The sequence below is a fragment of the Micropterus salmoides genome, unplaced genomic scaffold (assembly GCF_014851395.1).
Source record: "Micropterus salmoides isolate LMB-PRFRI ecotype aquatic unplaced genomic scaffold, ASM1485139v1 Ms_hic_scaffold_8, whole genome shotgun sequence".
Classification (NCBI taxonomy): domain Eukaryota; kingdom Metazoa; phylum Chordata; class Actinopteri; order Centrarchiformes; family Centrarchidae; genus Micropterus; species Micropterus salmoides.
Window position 1 is genome coordinate 17,625,781 of NW_024044570.1, and position 22,554 is coordinate 17,648,334.

A 22,554-nucleotide genomic window follows, 5' to 3' on the forward strand; every position below is an offset into this window, starting at 1 on the left:
TTTCAGATAACTGGTTGCCCGAGAAAATGGTTCACTACTACGCCTGCGTGCCGCGGTGACACATATAAAATTAAGTCTAAAAACCTGATCATGTTAAATATCACAGCTTCCAAATGTCAGTGGGTATAAATCTTTTTATATACAGTCTATGGTATAAATTAAATCAAAAAGACAACCGAGCCAAAATGAGACACATACAGAATCTAAGCGGTCCAGGGACTGTAAGCGAAGAAGGAAGTAGTGCAGTGTTACTGTCAGAAGCTTTTTCATCTTTGTTTTGCAATCGGCCGAGCCGGCAGATTCTACGTCACTTCCTGAAGTTGTTTCCATTTGTTTGTGGCAAACGCCAGCAGTTATCTAGTGGCACATACACTAAAGATAACGTTACTATTTTAACTTACAGTATGTCAGGGTGGAAACAGTATTGCCTTTATTTTATGTGAAGTATTCTACCCTGAAATTGTTCAAGACAAATAGTAGCTACCAAATGTGTTAGCGTTAGCAAAAACAGGAAAACGTGCGCTCGCGAACAGAAGTAGTTGGCCAGCTAACGTTAGCTAGCTAGTTGAGGTTAATTGGCTAACTATCGTTAGCTGCCCTGTTTCTCGTTACCTTTGGTGTTGTAGTGTTGGCTAAGGTTAGCTGACTTACAATTGTATATTGATGGAGTGCCCTCATCTGAACTCAAACGTTAGCTCTCTTACCGATTCCTCCAGGTTCCCCAACGGAACTCCGTCCTCCTGGTGTTGCAACGGTAAGTGTTCGCCATCCTTTCTTTTAGCCATAACGTTAATGTTACTAAAAATGGACGTTAAGCGAAACATAAATCTCGTGTCTAATGCAGTATCTTGGATCCCAGTCTTTGCTGGCACTGATGATGGATAGATAATGTAACGTTAGCTGCTAGTCGACACAACAGCTATCACAAGGGCAGATCACAGTTCACAAGCTGTTTTACAGAATATTCCTGTGGCACCTGAAAGCATGGTCCACCCAAAAGCAAATCGCAGCAATACGTTGTCTTTCAAGCTGTAACACTTCTCAATTAAGACAGGTTCATCTTTTATTTCCAGTTTGCAGGTCTAATAAAAGTCCATGGATTTGCCTTACGTGTCTGATGGTCCATTGTGGAAGGTAATTTGTTGCTATACAACCATGTAAGGGATAGTCTACGCAAGTCGGTCCCTAGCCACTGAGATCAGTTTTGTTTGTTTTTGCGAACAAGACATACCACTGTTTTGGAAGTATGTCCAGAATGCTCAAAGACTCCTTTTAATGAAGTGGATTAAAACACATTTTATCCACTTAACTATAAAAAAAAAAAACAGTATACACATTATTGTGTGTGTATTAAAGTTTTAAACAATGTTAAGTAATGTTAAAATAGATAAATTTGATGACTTTTGAGTTTTGATTTATTTCCTGTAAATCCAACCAGGAGATAAAGTAAGTTATTTCCACTCACCATTATTGATTGGAGACAGGAATGTAGTCTGGACTTTGTAAATGGGTTAAATATCATTGTTAGACAAATCTTTGCAGATTGTGTAAAAACATCAGCAAGTGGTGTTTTACTTTCTTTCATGACATTTGTGAGAATACTGTTGGCGAATACCTTCTACTGTATGTGTTAGATTATCTGCAGGTGGTTCCAGATGTTATGTGTGATAAAGTAATCTCTTTTTATATATAGATATGTCAATGGACATGCAAAGAAACACTTTGAAGAGAGCCAAGTCCTTGGCATTAGTCAAAAGAAGGGTGAGAAACAGGAGAAAGAGAAATGCCATCATTCTGTCTGCATGGACTGCAGCAACTTCAGTGTATTTTGGTGAGTGTCCTTCATGACCAACCTATCTATAGTATGTCTGCAATCTGTGACTCACTGTGGGGGCCTGCAAAAGTACACACAACAATCAACGCATTGTTATTGTGTGGTAATTGGAACCAAAATGTTTATATAAATAATTTATTCATTGGCTTATCAGTTACTTTGCAAGTGATCCAACATTCTTCTGGTTACTTGCCACAAATGATCATGTCTTAATTACAAGGAAAACACCGTGATACAAATTGTATAAACTGTAGTCAGATGTAATTGATTAAAATCACTCCTGCCACATTTCACATATATGTGGTTAACTGTTGCATGCTACCACAGTGAAACACAACACGATATATATTTACAATAATTTGTTTCTGTTTTCTTGTCCAAATCCCCAATAAGTTTGTGCTTTCAAATATATTTATAGTTATAGATGTGATGACTTTGTTGTCAATGACACCAAACTCGGGCAGGTGCAGAAGGTGAGGGAACAGCTTCAAACTTTAGAAAAGTAAGTACTAATCTCAAGAACAAAATCTTTCAATGTGTTGGTTTTGTTTCATTGTTTTACTCTGTTATCATTACACCAAATTATGTAAATAACAATAATTAAGATATAGAATTAGTTCTGATAGTTTGACGTTTAGATGTGCCTGCCAATCAGGAAGATGCCTTTTTAAAGATGTTTCACTACGTGCTTAATGAGTGATCATTGTTCAGATTAAGTGTTTTTCTGTCTTTCAGCTCAGCACTGATGGGTGACAGACAGAGGAAAAGAAAACTTGAAAGCCCAGCTCCAGACAGCAAGTTGTTAAAAGTCAATGTAAGTGCCTGAAATTATTATGATTGTTTTCTTTGTAAGAAAAAGTAAAGTTGCAGCTGCTCAACAATTTTGTCTTAGCACAAAAGACTACTACCACTCAAACTCGATGCTCAAATGTTCCAAGTCCATGTTCACACAGTGAGATATGGCTCCTATTAAATAAGTCACATCAGCCTTTATAGAGCTCTACCCCAAGTGAATATCATGATATCTTAAAATGTTAGCGTACAACTTGCTTTTTAGTCATAATTCTTCCTAAGGTTTTTAATGTACATGTGTTTCTGTCATCTTTTTTTTTGTCTGCGTCAGGATGGGGCAGCTTTAGGTGCTACAGGCCTGCGGAACTTGGGCAACACATGCTTCATGAATGCTATTCTGCAGTCCCTCAGGTAAGGCTCTGCACTGAAGATGAGATGTGTGGGTGATAAACTGGGTTTGCAGCATGGTTCAGTAGCTCTGCCCCTGCAGACCCCGGGCCCCACAACCAGTCATCCTTTATTAATACAGTCTGAGGCACGGTAAGGGGAATTACACAAGCTGCTTGGAAACAAGACACAGTCAAAGGCTAGATTTTCCAGCTAACACATATTTTGCCTGGTTCCTAAAGGATTATACTGGTATGTTTTCACTGTTACTTAATATCAAAAGCTATATACAATGGCTTTTAGAAATAAATCTAATCTGTTTTCCTACTTTATTTGTTTTTATTCATTTCAGTAGGGTGTTAAAAATCAATTTGCAGAAACTTGAAATATGCGTTATGAAGCAAATTCATTGCTGTGAATTTCTAGTTGTATAAAGTATGTAGTTGTTGCATTTATATTATCTTTGCCTGGCAGCCTTGACTTCCCCCTTAAAGTCAATAAGGAATTAGGCTTGTTCCGATTGGCAATTGGATTGCTTAACGACGATTGAAGGGATGATTAGCTATTGGTTTTTCATGTGCCGATATTAAGGATTTTAACTAACTCACTATCAGAGCTAAGATGACATAAACAGTCTCTAGAATCTGCACCCCACTGCAGTGTTTCCCAGTCATTGATTTATTTGTGTCGACATGACACACCTCAATATCAACGCTGACCGCTACATATTATAGACTATTTAAAATTATTAAAATCATAATTCATTGCGGAGCTGCATGCAGCGCATTGACTCACTCACTCTCTCTCACACACACACACATCGTAAAGGAGCCATCTGTTTCTGCATCAATTGGTGCTCTCAAGTAGCCATGATCTGTGGCGGTATTATATATACTATAATCATAGTAATATATCTTCCTCGTGACGATAAGGCAGAACAAATGTGTCTCAAGTAGTCGGATCCTTTAGGACGTTACACTGCCACTGACAGGTGTCGTGCCAAGGTAGTTATCCCCAGAGCTATGTTTTATAAGGACTTCACTATCCCTGATAGAAAGTGTTTACCCTTCCACGGGAGCGCGTGTGCATTCATTGGTGAAGGCGGACTTTCAACTTCACCTAAGTAAATGTGGATTGTTTAATCTATTGTTTTTAGTATTGTTTTATCAACAAGGTTTTTGCAGAGCAAGCTAGCACACGGATTATAAGAATGCTTTTAAAGGCTAACGTTACGTGTTATTGAACTTTGAATGATTTATTCATTGCACTGAATTGAGAATGTCTAAACAAAACGAGCAGTTTCAGTTTCCCTCGTAAAGCAAACATTTATTTCGCCATAGTCTGACGATGTTATAACTGAGCACGTAGTTGAACAATTAGTCATCCATGTTACTGTTAGATCTAGACAGACTGACATTTTTCAAGTAAGCTGCTCTTACAAATATCTACCCCATCGATACTGTAAAATCAAGATGACTGTAACTTAATCAGTTTAACACATTGCTCACCTCAACATTAATCTACTTGACTCGAAATGTACATTAAATTGAATGCAGCATTGTAGACAATATTTTGTCCTTCTAATCCATGTTTCCATTGCATGGATAGCCTTTGGATATGCTGGAAATTGTTCCGAGTCCCCCTCCTTAAAGGGTAAATTATTATCATAACAATTTAATAATACATTGCATTTAAACCACAAAATATGTATCCCCGTCCATAATGCACAGATGATGGCCTACCATCAAGTATTTAATTTTGTGTATACTTCACATCATGACTAATAACAGATTAATATGGAGACGTATCAAGTACACTAGAGCTTATGCTGTTCATTAAGCATGGCATAATTTGGTTTATTTTCTTTGATTGAAATGGTTGTTGTTTGTCAAATGTATCTCCACCTTCAACTGCATTATCACGTAACAGTGTACAGTACCAGTAAGTGAACAGTAACTAATGGCAGCCTGGAAACCGATAAAAAAATCCCTCAAAAAACTGGCATGATTTTGGGGAGGGTCATCGGTAATGTAACATAGAAAACATCTATATGATCATTCAAGAGAATTATGTTTCTAAACCAACATGCTTAGACCACTTACACAGTTGATCATAATTTTTGGTGTCAAACAAACAAAACATGTTGGGTTTTTTTTCCACAGCAACATCAAGCAGTTCAGCTGTTATTTCAAAGAGTTGCCTGCAGTGGCTCTACGCAGTGGTAAGACGGCAGGAAGACGGATGTACCACACCCGCAGCCAAGGGGACAACAGTGTGTAAGGTCCTCTTCTAGAGGAGGGAAGATTTTTGGGCTGAGTGCATTGATCTAAACATTAATTTCAGAAAGTGTGAAATTTAAAAAAATGTTTCTTGTGAGTAATCGTGGAAGACATATTTTATTATAGCAGTAATTAGCTTTAATCTGCTGCTCAGGAAGACAAGAATTGCGAAGTATTGATAAGTCTTCTTTTTTCCTTTTTTTATTAGACCAGATGTTGATTGTCCTAGGTTGTGCAGCGTGGTAACAGGGTTGCTTTATGTCGAACAGGTCTTTGGTGGAGGAGTTCAGGAAAACCCTTTGTTCCCTGTGGCAAGGCAGCCAGACCGCCTTCAGTCCAGACTCCTTATTTTACGCTATATGGAAAATCATGCCAAGTTTCAGGTATGCCAATATCGTACAAAGCATCTGCCAGAATTAGCTCCCAGTGTTGAGTAAACAGTTTTCTTCTCAGTACTGTTTTCTGTCAGTGAGCTTAAGTGTAGCATATTATTATTAAGATGCATCACAGACTGGGACAATATATTGTGGGCGGTTACAGTAATGTCATTTAAATCTGTTTTTTGTGTATCCAGGGGCTATCAGCAGCAGGATGCCCATGAGTTCATGCGTTACCTGCTGGACCACCTCCACAGGGAGCTCCAGTACAGTCGCAACGGGGCGCCACACCCAGTCTCACCTCAGGATACGGTCAGACTCTCCACCGCAGAGGGCAAATGCTGCATGTAAGCCCGTCTTAAACTTCATTTAAATAAACTTCAAAAATCATTTGTTTCTGCCAGTTTATGTATGTGTTTTTATGTTTCTGCTGGTTTCCAGTTGATACTTTGACACTGACAAAGTATATAGATTTAGCATTGTAGACATGCTGTCAGTTGTCTATGACATGACTTATGAAAGTTATTTTTCTACTTATTTTTATATTGAAAGCAGTTTACTTTTAATTCTGTGCTTTTAACCTTTTAGAAGTTGTAATGATCAGATCTTTACTGGTCCACATTAGGGCTGGACGATTTGGGGGAAAATCTAATTGCGATTTTTCTGCCAGAGCAATTTGGGTTCGATTTGCGATTTAAGTTTTGCTAAAGTTCAATTTTCACTGCCAGTCTATTTTTGACTGAAGCCACGTCAAGCAGCAAAGAACAGATGAACCAGGCAGGAAGTCAAACACAGAACGGCATAGAGAATCTGGTCGATATTCCAAAGAAAACACCCTTTGCAGACTCCCAATCGTACATCAACAATTAACACAGTTAAAACAGACAAAAAAGAAACAATTTAACTTGGTAGCCTACTTAACCATGGTAGAAGCACAAAAATCAAGGACAACTGAACAAATAAGCAAAATCTGAACAAGCAAATTCCGACGGGCAAAACGCTCTTATTCTGAAATGCTCCATGTGAATAGGTAACGTTGGCTTGTAGAGAGCGGAATGGAATGGCAATTTCGATTTGAAAACGATTAATCATTCAGCCCTAGTCCAAATGCAGAATATGATGTTTACATATTCTTCTGCTTATGCATTGTTTGAATACCAGAAGACATTAATGTGCATTTATTGACTAGTGTTTACCTTTTTGCTTCTTAACAGAAATGGGACTGCCAGTGTCGTCACATCCATTTTTGGTGGCATACTTCAGAATGAAGTCAACTGCCTGATATGTGGGACAGAATCTCGGAAGTTTGATCCATTTCTTGGTAATACAGCAACAACTTTTGTTAGTAAATAACCACACACAGCAAGTTAAGGAAAAGCTCAATATTTATCTAATTTTGCCATTTTTCCCAGCAAACCTTCTTGTTAGTGTTACTCCCTAAAAATGTAAAAATGATGACTGAGGGGTAAATTATTAAAGACAGCCTGATGACGTATGACATAAGATAATTTAATTCCTTTCTTTTTCTCTCAGATCTGTCTCTGGACATTCCCAGCCAGTTCAGACAAAAGAGAAGTAAGGACCAGGAGGCAGGGCCAACATGCACCTTACGTGGTAAGTTTCCCATGGTCAGAGGTTAGACTTTTTTTTATTTTTTTTTTTTTTTATTAGTTTCTAAATGTGTACTGCTGAGATTAATGACAACATTTTTGGTTTAGACTGCTTACGTAGCTTCACTGACCTGGAAGAACTTGATGAAACAGAGCTGTACTATTGCCATAAGTGTAAAAAACGACAGAAATCCACTAAGAAGTTCTGGATCCAGAAGCTGCCAAAGGTAGGAGACGAAATTCTCAATTATTTTATTACAATTTAATAATTTTAAATGTATTCTATGAAAATGAAGTAGTAGGGGAAGATGAAAGTGTTATAATTGGAGGTTTCACTTCCATCTGTAGGTTTTGTGTCTCCACCTAAAAAGGTTCCACTGGACAGCCTTTTTGAGAAACAAGGTGGATACCTATGTGGAATTTCCACTGAAAGGCCTGGACATGAGGAGCTACTTACTTGAGGTGAGCTAGTGTCTGAACAGTATGAAACTTTACAACTGTGTCAGTTCAAGCCTCTAAAAATTAGCTGCAGTTTGTGGACTCCAAAACACTTGCTGTACCCATACAGTATGCAAAACATCCTCTCAACTTATTAATACTTGTATTAATAAGAAATCTCTGCTTTTCTGTGTCCACTGGAAGATTCCAAGAAAAAAAACAGGTTTGCTGACATCACGTGGTTGTAGTGGAAATTTTATTGGTAGTGCCATTCATACTTGTAGGAAACGTCAGAATACCACAAGAACTTAGTGTACTTGTGCCAAATTTAAACCTTTTGTAATGAAAGGGTATGGTTTGGTAAAAAGTGAGTCAAGGCACTTGTCACACCATGGAAAGTAAAGTGCTTGACAACTGCATGCAAGATATTTCACAATGCATGTGAATATGATGTTGAACTGTAACAGCTGCATTGTATGTTGGGCACAAACCAAGAAGCTGCAGAGTGTGTGAAGAATAGACCTTTTGAAATGTAGATATAGGAGCTTTTTGTATGAAATATAGCTCTTTTTCAGACTGGTGATTTGGTCAAACTGAATATTCCTCTTTGACAGTCCGCTGATGATGGATTTGTATCCAGAGAGAAAAAAACAATTAGTTTGCAACCATGGAGATAACTGCTGGCCTCTGCTGGCTGACCAGAGACACATCTGGGAAATAATGGGAAATATCTTAAAATTGTATTATGTGGCCACACTAATAGAGCAAGGATAGATTAGTTGATCGACATAAAATTAATCATGTACCCATTTTGAAAGTTGGTTAATTTATCAAAAATGATTAAAATCTGGCCTCTGAAATGTGGGCATTTGCTTTTTTTTTAGTGGTAATAAACTGATTATTTTTGGGCTTTGGACTGTTGGTCACACAATACAAGACATTTTCATTCACTGCTTTCTAACATTTTGTAGACTAAATGATTAATAGAGAAAATTGAAAGATTTATCAGTAATAAAATTAATCCTTAAATTTGATGGTTATAAAAGAAAGAAATAGACTGTAATGGGCAATGAACTGTGTTGCAGTGCATTTATTATTAAATATTTATTATATATATATTACCTGCTGTTATATGAAAAACCGAGTTTTCCTTCAAATGATTCCTTGTTTTGTTATTGTTAAGTTTTATCATTTTTGAGTTTGTGAAACGTCTCTTCCATGTATAAAACACCTGTGAGTCCTCTATCATGCTGACTCTGTAACCACACAGTTTTTTTTTTGGCATTTGAGAGTGCCATAATCTTTATGAGAAACTTTACTTACATTTATGTGTCTGCTTGTCTGAAAGTGAAACCTCTGTCATTCATACGTGTACAGATGCTAAGTGGTCTGTCTCCTTAAGTTGTAAATCTTGTTGTGGGTGGAATTGAGAGGGCAGAAATGAAATTCTTATCTCACATTTTTTTATGTTTGCAGCCAGAGAATTCATTACCAGAAAACTGCCTGTATGACCTTGCTGCTGTCGTAGTGCATCACGGTTCTGGGTGAGTAGATGAAGTATCCCAGTTTGAACACACAAAAGGAGATACTGAAATTGTTTTAGTTTCATCAATTTAATTATCATTTACTATTTTAATCTCCCGTGTGACCCCCCCTTTTCCAAGACCTCCACTGTCTCCCTGTAGTAGCTCGCGTCAGATTTAAGATAATTGTACTGGCCTACACAGCTGTCAGTGGAACTGCCTCCACCTACCTCTGGCCGTTTAATAATAATTTATGCTTCAGCTTGAGCGCCCTGCTCAACTACCTCTGCTGGCTGGCTGGTACCACCATTGCTCAGAGCAAGTAAAAGTTATTCAACTAAGTCACAACTCTTCTCTGTTGTGGCGGCGCAAAGGTGGAACAAGCTCCTGGCCAACGTCAAGACAGCATAGTCGCTTACCAGCTTCTGCAAGAGACTCAAGACTCAGTTGTTCATCTGGACTCTGCTTAACCCCCTCTAATCTAACCTAGCAGTTATGAGTGCTTGAATCTTGTTCTGTTGACATTCTTACTCTTCCAACAGTGATCTGTTGCTTTTTCACTTCCTTCTGTCAGATGTACTTATTGTAAGTCGCTTTGGACAAAAGTATCCGCTAATTGCTCTAAATAAGCACATACAGCATCTTGTATATTTCAGACTTGTTTGGGGTCAATACGTGTTTTTTCCCTAAAGATCCCTACATTAAAAAAGAACAACACCCAACCATAAATCTATACATTATCATCTGTTGATCAGCTCTGCCTACCACAGTTGGCTACAGTCACCAAATTGCTGCATAAACAGTCCAGATCCAATTTAGTTAAAAAGCCCTGTGAACAGCTGTAGTTTAAAAATTCATGTAGCCGCTAAATGCTGAAAGGCATTAAGCTGAGAGTTCTTGAAAATCTGTTTAGATATTCCAGGAAGAACTGCTGCTGTTTTACTTTTTGGCCTCTAAGTGGCAATGTTGCACTGCTACTGTGTTGTCAAGCTGAACATGGTCCTCTCACTTGAGCAGAAGTATAAGTCTTGTAAGAAGCCAGACAGCAGAACGTGATACATGTGTCTGTGTTAACAGGGTTGGATCTGGGCATTATACAGCATATGGCAGCCACGAATGCCGCTGGTACCACTTCAATGACAGCACAGTGACTCTGACCAATGAGGAGGCAGTGAGGAAGGCCAAGGCCTACATCCTCTTCTACGTGGAGAGGACTGAACAGGTGGCCTCAGACAAGACTGCCACGAACAGCACCACCACTAACAATCCTGCTGTGGACAGTGTTTCTTCTGAAGTAGTTCCTCAGGACCAGGTAGCTGCAGACACGGTTGCCACAGACATGGATGTGGCAGCCTCACACATGAATACCCTGGACGTGGCAGCACCCGTTACTGCTGCGTTGGAAAATGTTGGTGAAGACATGGCTGAACTGCATACAGCTGACACAGCTTCTATGGAGGCTGCCACAGACAGGGATACCTCAGAGGAAGGCGGCCAAGCTATAGAAGCTGCTGCACAATAATTCTGCCACTGCCTCCTCACTCCATTTTGACTTCACCCTAGTCACATTTCTCACAGTGCTTGATTTTAAATAGTTAATTTTCACGTTTAACGTATGTGCAAGTCTTTTGTTTTTTTATGACCTGCATGACAGCATCATGTATTATTTGCTGCTTGAGTTTTGTTTAGTATGACTTTCTGCATTTATTTCCTTGATGTTGTATTCCTCAGTTGAGGTACATTTCTCCGTATGTAATAGATTCCAAAGGTGATTGTTTGAAATAATGAAGTAAAACTGTAGCCTTGGAAAACCTCAGTTGGTCCAATGTTTAGGAGAGATTGAGATTCATTGTGTCAAGACACTGTGTCATTTAACAATATTTGGAGTTTCTAATGTTTTTCAAGTTTCTAATTTTGTAATTTCCACCTCTTAAGAACCTCATAGTTCTGTTTTCCACTTATTAGGGGAGATTTTATGATATAGAATGCAATGCATTTATTGATTATTAGCTGCTGATTGAGGCTTTAGAAAGTTGTTTAATGTGTTGACCAGAACCAATGTGAAACAAAGGATCATTCACAAATTGATTAGTTTGTATGTGAGTATAATTTAATGTTTTCTGTTGATCTGAAATGGGCATAGCAACGGGCCCTGATGAAATGCTTTTTTAAAACATGCATCAAGGAAAGTGAACTTGATAAAATACAATGGAGAATCTTTTTTTTTTTCCCAAATGTTTGGGGGGGGGGGTTGTTTTGTTTTTTTAAATCTATCTTTCACCCTTTCCTGAAAATCCATTACCACAGCTAGTCTACATGTAGCAGTTAAACAAGGAAGACAAGGTTGTATATTTCTACCATTACTCTAAGCATTTGACATGTTTATGCACTAGGTGCTAATGTCTAATCCTTTTAAATTGCAGAAGCTATTATTAATTACTATAATACTATTATTTAATGACTAAAGTCAGTATGATAAAGGCTAAAATTGTACCGCTATACTGTCATGGGGGAAAATATTGCTAGATCAACAATCCAAATGGAGTTAGTTTCTGTTTCACCTAATTTAAATCTGGTGTAGGATTTAAAGTTAGGCACTATAGTTGAAAAATACTGGTGTTTCAGAAAATGTGATAATGTGACAATTGGTTAGTGTTCACGGATGTTAGTTAAGTTGCTTGTTAAGAACAAGATGATTTAAACTGCAGGGCAAAGGCAAGGACAGTTAATGTAGAGCCGAAACAAACAGTTTATCACTAGTAGGTCAACAGGAAATGTATTTGTAATGATTTTGATAAACGATTAGTACATTAAGTAATTTTTTAAGCAACAATTCCAAGCATTTGATGGTTCTTGATGTGAGAATTTACTGTTCTTGTCTTCCTTATGGTAAGCCGAATATCTTTGGGTTGTACACCTATCTTATAGGATCAAGCAATTTACAGTTTTCTTTTAGTATTCAAATGAACAAATAATAGATGAAATAATCTGCCGATTCATTGATAATTTTTTTCTTGTGAACGGGACACATGTACACCAGAAGATATATTGTGTTTATTTGTCCAATATAATTGTCCCCTTATTACAGCTTGTAATTGAAAACAGCCTTTGATAAGTATGGCCTTAGAGGAGAGAGAACTCATTTTTAGTAAGCCTTTTTTGTGTTGTTTTTTTTCTCTTCCCTGTAGCAAACATCTCCGCCCACACGCACACTCACACATAAGAGCCCCCCTCGGGACACGTGCCAGCCAGTCAGCCTACTTGCTCAGGCAGGAACAAGCACTCCTGTATGATGAGGAACAGCTGCTCTTCCTCGCCTGCTCACAGGTGGCTGTGGGCTCGCTACTCTGTCCCCATTAATGACACAAATGCCCCCTCCTCCCCCACTTCCTCTCTTTTTCTCTTGGAGGTTAGATCACAGCTGCTAATAATGAGCTCACATTGCATTTGTGTTTTTCAGATCAGAGGTCCCGTTCAAGGACGACATGACACAGTACAGACGAATCAGCCTCCCATCAGTAGCATTTCCAAATGTCTTTGTTTTCTTTTTAGAGACTGGTGGTAACAAGTAGAACAGGACATAACTGGGGATGTGTGGAGTGATGAGAGATAAATATATATATAAATAATGGTATTTCTCTCTTTACCATCTCAGTATGTCCTCCGTGCTCCAATTGAGCAATTTCAAACACACTCTGAGTCATAGTTCACTTTGTTCCTTTAGGCAGAGTCCTACGCAACACTGCTTTTGCTCGTGACTTCCACTCACAGGCCAAGCCACACGCTGCCTGGTTTGGGTAATGAAATTTTTTTAAGGTTCTGTAATTATCTTGAATATGATACAGGAGAGTTTTGGGGTTGTGTTGTACAACAGCTTTCTTCTACTGTAAATACTACCTTTGTAAAAACCTAACATTGATACTGTGCAGCGAGGCTGATTCAACTTAATTTATGTTTGTGATGGTGCCTATATGAAGTGGACAAAATGTTAGTAACCTCCATTTGTTGCACTACTTTGATCTTAAAAAAATTAATCAGAATTGAAATGGCGCACAAACAACTTAAAGATGCCCTCCAGACATGTTTTAAGACGTTTCAAAATACTACTTAAATACTTCTGAAAATTAATAAATGTGAAGACAGCCTTCTAGTGTCAAACTAGACAGTGAAGGTCGAACATCCAAGTGACAAAATTACACAAACATTTTTGAGTGAAGGTGCAACTAGGTCTCACCAAAAAACTGATTATTTTAACTACGGAGGTATTTTGAGGGGCTGCAGGGCTGTTGTATTGCACTACATTTTGGAGGTGTTTCTCTTTTTTTGCGTCACTCAGTGTGTATCTGTATCTGAGAACTAGGCCAGGGCAGTGTAAACATCTGGCTCAGTCCAGTGCTTGCTGCCTGTTGAGAGCCATGACAGATGGAAAGGGAGCGTATGGCTCCAACACTTCCATCTTTGACCGTGCCGGCAGTTGTCTTCCCAAAATAGCCTGCACTCCACGGCCATATATGTGCAGGCCGTCAGCATGTGCCTGAGGAGGAATCATGTATCTAGGCCACATAATACAGGCTACAGGCTCATTGTTGCTGCTTGCCAGCAGGCCTATCACCGCCACAGGGACGAGGCCTCTTTCTGCCTTGGGACAGCTCACCATGCATCTCAGCCAGCTCAACCGTGAATGTCTCCTCCACCTTTTCTCCTTCCTGGACAAGGACAGCCGGAGGAGTTTGTCCCTCACCTGTCGTCAGCTGCGTAGGGTCTTCCTGGACCCCTGGCTCTGGAATCTGCTCCACTTCAGCTCCCCATGTCAGCTGAGGAGGGACAACTTTGTGCTGGGACCCTCATTGCGCTACTTGACTGTTTGCTGGTACTCCAGCAGGGTCCTGCAAGTGTGTAACATTGAGGACTGGTTGAAGAGCTCGTTTCAGAAGGACATCTGCAGTAAACATGAAAGCCTGGTCAGCACTTTCCTGGCTCATGTCTGCCACATGTAAGTGTTTGTGTGGTTCTTCCCTGCTTTGTCATATCTTTTGGAATGACAGCTGATGAACAGATATTTTACAATGGTCAGTGATAAGATAGACCAACAGAGGGTGTACAAAACAAAACTAGTACCTTACTGTAATACAATATAGCATTTTGGCCTGTGACCCCTTAAACAAAACAATGTGTACTTGTGACTCGTAACCCATGTTTATGGGTTATAAATAACTTTTAGGATCCTCAATAAGTAAATTATCCTGTAAAAAAAAAAAGATTTGCTTATTAGACTTTTTCCCCCCAAGTCCAATAAGCAAAACTTTCGATAACAGAAACTTTTTTCTTTTATTACTTCTCTTGCGACCCCTCATATATCTTGTGACCTGCTGTGGGGGTCCTGACATCTAGGTGGACAAGAGTACAAACCACAGGCTGAAATATGACGATAGAGCTGAATTAACAGCACACCCTCAAATAAAACTAAATGAGCTTTCACAGGTTTGCGTTACACATGAACAATGAAACTTTTTTTGTCTGAAAAATTACTTTTCATCTTCAAGATCTTCATCTTGAGGATGATCACATCATATCCAGATTATTCAGAGTCATTCACAGCCACCACAGGGGAACAATAGTGTTTTCATTTAGAGGCACATGTCTTACTGAAAGGGCCATGTAAAGCTGTAGGCAGCAGTGAACAAAATCATTATAAACACATGGTCTATTAGGAGCTGACTACAGAGACAGAAGAAAATGACACATCTGCGGGACAGAAGACTGATTCTATTAACTAACATAACTGTGGTCAGATATCAAATTATATTTATTGAATGATGTGACAGTTGGATTTGATAGGTCACTGAAACGTACGTGTATTGGTTTTTGGCCTTGTGTGCGTGGCTGCGTGCAGCCCGGAGAGGCGTAATGAGGTCTCTGGATAATTTCTTCAAGGCAGCCAGTAATAACGGTTGACGTGAGGGGAGCCTTGCCACCACAGCTGGCCGGGACAAGAGAAGGGAAGAGGGGCTGGCTCATCGGCTCAGTGTACAAGCCTTGGGAGGATTTCCTGGATTGTGAAATGTGAGACGCAAGACATGAGAGCTGTGATACCAGTCAAAACTAGAACCACCTACTTTGTCTGGGTCTCAACGCCCTTAAAGCACACTCATTGCATACAGATAAGTCCTCCCAAATTGTCGGAGTGCACGTGACAAAGTGGGAGGGGACGCTGGGAAGCTGTGGGGGTGATTGATTTGGCCGCAGACCCTCCCAGTCAGCTGCAGACTGGAGATTTACGCAGGCAGGTGGAGCCTACAATTGGCTCTTTGTTGCTGACAGAGGAATGAACATGTGCGTCTGTCTCTGCCTGCCTCTTCCTGGAGAAGACTCCACGCAAACTCTGACGCCAAGCTCATGTCTGTCTTTTTTTTAATCTTCATGGAAAAAAATATAAAACGCAGCATGTCTTTGGGCGTCTTTATCGTGTAGTTTCCAGTGTAATGGTCCTCTAATGCCAGATCAAATCAGTGATCAAGATTCAGGACTCATGATTTTTTTATTATTATCTTGAGTTCACAGTATTACAATTATACAACATGAATTAACATGCTCAGCATGCCATGTAGTGTGGGCTGCACCGTGGGTGGCAGAAGAAGCTTTGGCATGAGGCTTTTATGCTAAAAAATTCTGAATAGTTTTATTTGTAAAAAATTTATAAATTGATGCTTTCTCTCTCAAAACGAGTGCAAGCACGTTTTGGGTGACTATTTGATTTATAAGATAAGACAGCTGCTTCTTAATATACTCACTTCTAAATTTAGATAGTTTAAGATGTCCAAAATTTGTTTAGCATGTTTGAAACGAAGGAAAGCAGCTGAATGTTAAATGTACGCCTTAGTTCCTTTTAGAGTTCGCTGGATAATTTGACCAGACAAAATAACCGTTAGGAAACCAAACAGGTCATTAGAGAGATGATTACAGGTTAGCGGTGTGGTGTTCTGCCTGTGCTCAGACCAGACTGCCCTCCATGTTGTTTGTTTTTTTGTCTCAAACCTAAATGGAAAGAAGGAAACTCTGCAGATATTTTGTGGCATGCAGTACAGATTTGTTGATGATGGATAGATAGATGTGTGTAAAAATCAAAATATGATAAGTATCGATGAATAACCGCAGCAGTTACCACAATAACAGCACATCACAGCGCAAAACCATTAGTATCTTGCAAAACAATAAATAAGCCAACACAAAAACAGAAACAAGGCAAATAATAAGTTCCTTCCTTATATTGTAGCTGCTTGTTTTTTTACACAAAGTTAAGGAGGCGATCTGAGAGGGTGAATCATGTAACAAAGCTTGGTGTTGTTTTTATTCCTGTCTTGTTCACCTCCATTCACTTCCCTCATGCTCTGTACCTTATGCTGAGGCCCACTAACTGTAGTCATTAGAGACTACTGAATCTCTAAATGGCAGCAGCTTTGAGCACTTGTTATTCCATCGCCCCACCTCCTCTCTCTTTTTTGGTTAATGTCAATACTGTGCAGTCACAGCCACTGATAAAGCCCCACACTGGCCTCATGCAACAATGTGATGGGGCACGTGGATTGACTGTGTTATCCCATGTTCAGAGGTTACTGGGACAGTGCCCTCAATACTTGCAGGCAATTGGAATATGTTTGGCTCACATGTGGTGGTAAGTGGTAAGATTATGTAAGACTTTATGTAATCTGCATCAGTGAACGTGAATGACATCCTCTATCCGTTGCCATCAGAGCGTCTGTCTGCCAGCTCTGTACTGCTGGCCTGCCAGTAGGTTGCAGTGCACTCCTAAAACTGGAAACGTTCAGTAAACACATGCATTTCACAGCCCACATCGTTCATTTTTGAACTCATCCCTCCTCCTGTTTTTATTATGCTTTAATTCATCAAACATTCTTTAATTGTTCTGTGCAATAGATAGATTGTGAAGTGCTTTAAATGTTAATAAGATCTGAAAGTTAATCATTTGCTACACAGGGAGCCAGTGTAATTGAAGCAACTGTGGAGAGACATGTTCCGTGGACTTCGAGCATGTAATAATCCATGCTGCAGAGTTCTGGATGAGTTGGTAGTAGGGGAATATGTTTATTGGGAATGCCTGCCTGGATTGCATTGCAGTGGTCAATGCATGATGTGGTCAAAGCATTGACTAAGGCTTCTATGGAATGTTGCTTTAAAGCAGGGCATAGAGATTTTTCACAGATGGAAAATGGCAATCCAGGAGACTTTATCTATATGACCAGAGAAAGAAAGGGTACTATCCAGGATAACACCAAAGCTCTTTACTTGTATGGAGACCGGTTCGCTGAACAGATATTAATGTTTGAGAGTGTAGATTTAGAACTGAGGAGCAGTTGCTCAGTCTTACTACTGTTGAGTTTTAGGTAGTGTTTGTCATCCATATCTGTATGTCATGAAGACAGTCTGTAAAGGTACTGGAAGGGAGAGTAGAACTGGGCTTAGTGGACACATAAAGTTGTGCATCGTCAATATAACAGTGAAATCAAATACCATAGTGCTGAAGATGAAGACATTGCCAAGGGGTGGGGAGGTAAATAATAAACAGAAGTAGCCTCAACACTGAATCTTGAGGTACTCAGTGGTGACTCTGGAGCTTTCTGTTAATTCTTAATTTGTACAAAATGTGCTAACATACAAATTACCCCCAACTCCAATGCTAGCCAGACGTTCCATTAAGAGCTGATTGGATACAGTATGAAAGGCTGTAGTGAATTCCAGGATGGCGATGATAAAGAGTAGCCCAGAATCAGCTGCACAGAGAAGGTTTTTGGTGATCTTAACCAAGGCAGTTTCTTTGCAATGATTGGGTCAAAATCCAGATTGGAATTGTTCAAGGAGATTATTGTTATCAAGGTAGATCTATGGTTGAGATGCAACAACCCTCTCAAGAATTTTGGCAATGAAATTAGGCCTGTAATTGTTTGGGTCATTACAGTCTAAACCACGCTGACAGTGTTGGAGCCCTAGGCAAGATTTGAAATTGGCACTCCCACCCCCCACCCTGCCCAATCCTAAAAAGTCCACCACAGGGGTTGGGGTCATCACTTCTCAATCCTAAGCAATTGTTTAAAGGGTTCAGCAGCCAAACTCGCAGTTTTAGCATTATAGATAAACAGCCAAGTCAATAATCATGATCCATAATAAGTGTGATCAGTCTCCACATCATAGCCTAAACTGGGAGACCAAACCTAACCTGGGATCTGGGACTGTGACTTTCCTGAAATGCAGGAGCACTGGTTTAGTTTAAATGGTAGAGAGGATTAATAAAGAGAAGGTTACTCCCTCAGGAAATTTTAAGCATTAAAGATAAGTTCCTGCATTCCGGTGAAAATTTCTGCATCAAATTATGGTTAATCTTCATCTATATAAAGGGAAACACAGTATTTTATACTTTTCTAATTTAATAAAATCCCTGCTGAATCAGTACACATGCTGAGCCTTCCCTTCTCTTTTGACTCTCCGTTTGGGGAAATAACCTTCTTAAATAGGCCTGTGTGGAATCTTTTCACCTCAATGATAAATGAATACATTTAAATTCAGTTATAAACTCCTGGACTTCAATAGTCCAACTGTACCAGTGGACAGAGAACAGTTGATAATGGAACCTCCATTATCAACTGTTCAGGGAAATGATTGAGGGCAAGCGTCCGATGTGGGGATTGGATCCAGGTCACATGTGGAGAGAAAAATGTGATTTCCAATTTGAAGACTGAAGTCACATAGGACAGTGGATGGGAACCGTTTCATGGGACTTGCTGGTAGTAAGTTGGTCTGCATGATGTTTGCAGAGGCCAGCTGCTCATGAATTGCCATCATTTTGGAGTTGAAAAAAGTCAAAGAAGCAGAGCACTGTTCATTTGAAAGGGTACTGTTAATATTGCTTTCAGTTGGTTTTAGTTAACTTTTCACTGTGGAGAAAAGAGGTCTAGTATTCCTTTCACCTGTACTGATGATGCTTGCATAATATAAGGTTTTAGATATTGAGAGAGCATTTTTGTATTGCAGTATATGTCAAGGTACATCTGTTTATGCACAACAAGTCCAGATTTGGTGCAGAGCCTGTCAGCCGCCGACCTAAAGCCTTAAGCTGACATTGTTCAGGTGCGTACCAGGGTGCAGTATGCGCAAAGTATGATAATATGATTCACCTTTGACTTACTAAGTGGTAGGTTGGTGTTGAACAACACAGCTTTATGGTTTGAGATGGGTAGCTCAGCAGGCATGATGGTATGGATTATATGGTGCGCTGCCGGAACAACTAGGTCAAGGATATGTCCCTTAGTTTGTCTTAAGAAGTTGACATATTGTGTTAAATCGAAGCAGTCTAACATTGCTTTCAAATTTTTAGTAAACATGTTATCAGTGTTATCAAAATGAACATTAGAAGTGTATTCATCAGAAAATAAACACACACAGCAAACAGCATTGCTTACTTAAAACTAGTCCTTCTACAAACTAATCCCTCCCTACTATACAGTATGTCCTAAGGCGTTATGAGTAAAGATGACTCCGTACAAGTCTTGTACTGGTAGTACTCCAACATGTGTGTGGAAACCTGTCATTAGTTATGATCTTACTGTCTGCTGTCTGTGCCACAGGTGTCCCAACCTGCTCTCGCTAACGCTGTCTGGCTGTGGACACATCACTGACCAGGATGTGATCTCCATGCTGCAGAGCTGCAGGAAGCTGCGCCGCCTCCACCTGGAGAACTGCGTCCGCATCACTGACAGTAGCCTGGAGGGTGTGGCGGCTCATGGAGATAGTCTGGAGGAGGTAACGGTGGACTTCTGCAGGAACATCACTCAGGCAGGGCTGCTGGCTGTCAGAGAGAAGAGGCCAGGCATCCAGCTGAGTGCAGAGAGGAGCGCTGATATGATTCCAGACAGCAAGCCTGAGGAGAGGGTAGTGCTCAGGAGGACACTGCAGAAAGTCCTGCAGTTCTCCTAATGGAAATGCTTTCCCATCCTTTTGGACCACAAGGAAGAGCATTTCTGTAGCATCTATCATTTAAGGACTTGACTGTGATGTTTTTGTTGATATGTGTCTGGATTTAATACAAGGGTTTTTGCACAATTTTTATAACTTTTTATACAACACATGTTGAATGTGAGTCTTCTTTACAAACGTGCGCTTTTTAAGTCTCTACTCCACATTATCCTAACCAGGGAGAATTCCAGACACACTCACAATAAAGTCTTGTAGTGTATACACAGGTGGGCTTATCAGCAAACACTGAAATGGAGCAATTATATGATTCCATTCTTCAAGGAATAGTTTGTCATTTTAGGAAATTCACATTCTTGCCAAGAGTTTGCTAAGACAGTCAATACTATTATCACGTCTATACAGTAAATATGAAGCTACAGCCAGCAGCCAGATAGCTTAGCTTAGCACAAAGACTGGAAATGGGGGGAAACAGCTAGCCTTACTCTGTCCCGCCTGCCAGCACCTCTAAGCTAAATTAACATGTTATATTTTGTTGCTTTTATCCGTTCAAAAACTTAAGTGAAAAACAACACTTCGCCAAACAAATTCTTGGCCAAGAAATAGTCACCCTGTAAAATGGTGTCATTTTTTAAAACTTTGTTTTTTGTATGATAAAATAAAAGAGACATGTTGAGTTGATTAGTGAGCTTTAGAGGTGCTGTTAGACAGATTTTGTTACCTTTGGTCAGATGCTAGCTGTTTCTCCCTGTTTCCAGTCTTTATGCTAAGCCATACTAACCGACCAGCTGCTGGCTCCAACTACATATTGACCATTTATATGTAAGAGTGGTATCGATCTTCTCATCTAGTGCTTGGCAATAAGGTTGATAAACATATTTCCCAAAATGTCAAACTATTTCTTTAACAGCATTCAATGGTTTGAATAAAATATATATGCGTGGTTGCACTGTGTGCTCTCTCTCTGTCATGGTAAGACATCTGGGAGGAAGGATTCTCTGAGGGCAAAGTGGCCCGATGCCTGAGCTGTGATTGGATTCATGTTATATAAAGACTGTGAGACATGTGAAAGTAGGTTGATTAGGGGAGGGTGTCTGCTTTATTCAACCCTACCAGGACATGTGCTTCATATTTCTTACGCTGGACTTTCCTTTTCAGGGTCCCTTTGAAAGCATATTTTTTTAATTTAAACTGACTGTTTGTTTTTTTACTTGTTGTGTGTGTTTCTTAACATATTTATTAAATTTGTCAAAAAATATTTTCCATCGTTTTAATTAAGTTTTTTTTAAAAACATATTATAATGATTGTTCATGTTGATTAGATTATTGGCATGCTAATTATTACAATATTAAGTTTTATATAATTTCCACTAATTGTGTTTAGTAGCATCTTAAACATAATTATTAAGATTTTCATTGGTGCTGTAATTCAAAAACAAACTTACATACTATTTACATGATTCTATGTAGAACCACTACTGATGCACAGTGAGGCATTAACATGTTTGTGTTGATCCATTTTTGCAAAATTGTAGCAACGGTGATTGTGAAGTGTATTTTTAAGTGCAGGCTCTTTCTCACAGCATCATCATACGAAGTGTTTTGGGCTAAATTGCATTCAGTAACAATGCCGTATATCTGAATATACTGTGTACCATTGTTAGTTGATCTGATTTGTGATATGTAATGAACCAAAATGAACAGAATTTGAATTTAAACACTATGAATTTTGTGGCCATCCCAACCCTGTAAGCATAACAGAAAGAGCTAAGAAATGTGGGGTTTAGATTGGTTTGGGCAACAGGATCAATTTCAAAAATGCAATAGACAAGTATCAAGAGTACATTCACATTTGTGACAAAAGAAACCCCCCAAGGGTGGGTGAGGATAGTATAGCATGTACTGCTTTAATACACAGTGTTGTGTTGTTTTCCATCAAAGAAAGCCCCCAAACCAACTAAATATAAATATAACTCTGCCATTGCACAGACAGGCAGAGGGAACAAATGCTATATTATTTACTGTAAAGAAATATGCCTTAATAGCAAAGTGCTTGTGAGGATAGATTGGTCAGAGTTATGAGTTGCAGGTGGGGAGACTCACACAACTGCCTACAGCACTCCAATACAATGACAGGACACAGCTCTAGACATGTAACAACATGACTATATAAAAGCCTCACTCCTCTAGTTGTTTCCACCAGGGGACATTTTTTTATGGATGTATAATTAAAAAACTGTTGCATCTCCTTAAAAGCACTGCTTTTTGCTATGCAAGCTATTCAGGCATCCTTTTTGCAACATCACCAAAACTAATGTAACATTGGATGAC

General features: G+C 39.3%; 2 protein-coding genes across 2 annotated transcripts; both read left to right on the top strand.

The window, feature by feature from the left end:
- Positions 1–320: 320 nt before the first annotated feature.
- usp3 (ubiquitin specific peptidase 3) lies at positions 321–11,328 on the top strand. The gene is made up of 15 exons (XM_038705757.1): positions 321–754; positions 1,074–1,134; positions 1,694–1,831; positions 2,253–2,336; positions 2,570–2,648; positions 2,958–3,037; positions 5,176–5,289; positions 5,562–5,675; positions 5,867–6,016; positions 6,884–6,990; positions 7,203–7,283; positions 7,388–7,506; positions 7,628–7,741; positions 9,194–9,261; positions 10,318–11,328. Exons 1-15 carry the CDS (start codon positions 664–666, stop codon positions 10,760–10,762), a joined length of 1,845 nt encoding a protein of 614 aa, XP_038561685.1. The 5' UTR covers positions 321–663; the 3' UTR covers positions 10,763–11,328.
- A 254-nt stretch (positions 11,329–11,582) lies between these two features.
- Positions 11,583–21,941, top strand: fbxl22 (F-box and leucine-rich repeat protein 22). Its single transcript, XM_038705759.1, has 2 exons — positions 11,583–14,233; positions 19,878–21,941. Exons 1-2 carry the CDS (start codon positions 13,788–13,790, stop codon positions 20,224–20,226), a joined length of 795 nt encoding a protein of 264 aa, XP_038561687.1. The 5' UTR covers positions 11,583–13,787; the 3' UTR covers positions 20,227–21,941.
- The last annotated feature ends 613 nt before the right edge of the window (positions 21,942–22,554 follow it).

Bases quoted from the DNA above. Each gene is read 5' to 3' on its own strand.
- fbxl22 (XM_038705759.1), top strand. From the start codon at position 13,788: ATGTATCTAGGCCACATAATACAGGCTACAGGCTCATTGTTGCTGCTT. The intron at 14,234-19,877 runs GTAAGTGTTTGT...TCTGTGCCACAG, and splicing joins CTGGCTCATGTCTGCCACAT to GTGTCCCAACCTGCTCTCGC.
- usp3 (XM_038705757.1), top strand. From the start codon at position 664: ATGGAGTGCCCTCATCTGAACTCAAACGTTAGCTCTCTTACCGATTCC. The intron at 6,017-6,883 runs GTAAGCCCGTCT...GCTTCTTAACAG, and splicing joins GCAGAGGGCAAATGCTGCAT to AAATGGGACTGCCAGTGTCG. The intron at 6,991-7,202 runs GTAATACAGCAA...TTTTTCTCTCAG, and splicing joins GAAGTTTGATCCATTTCTTG to ATCTGTCTCTGGACATTCCC.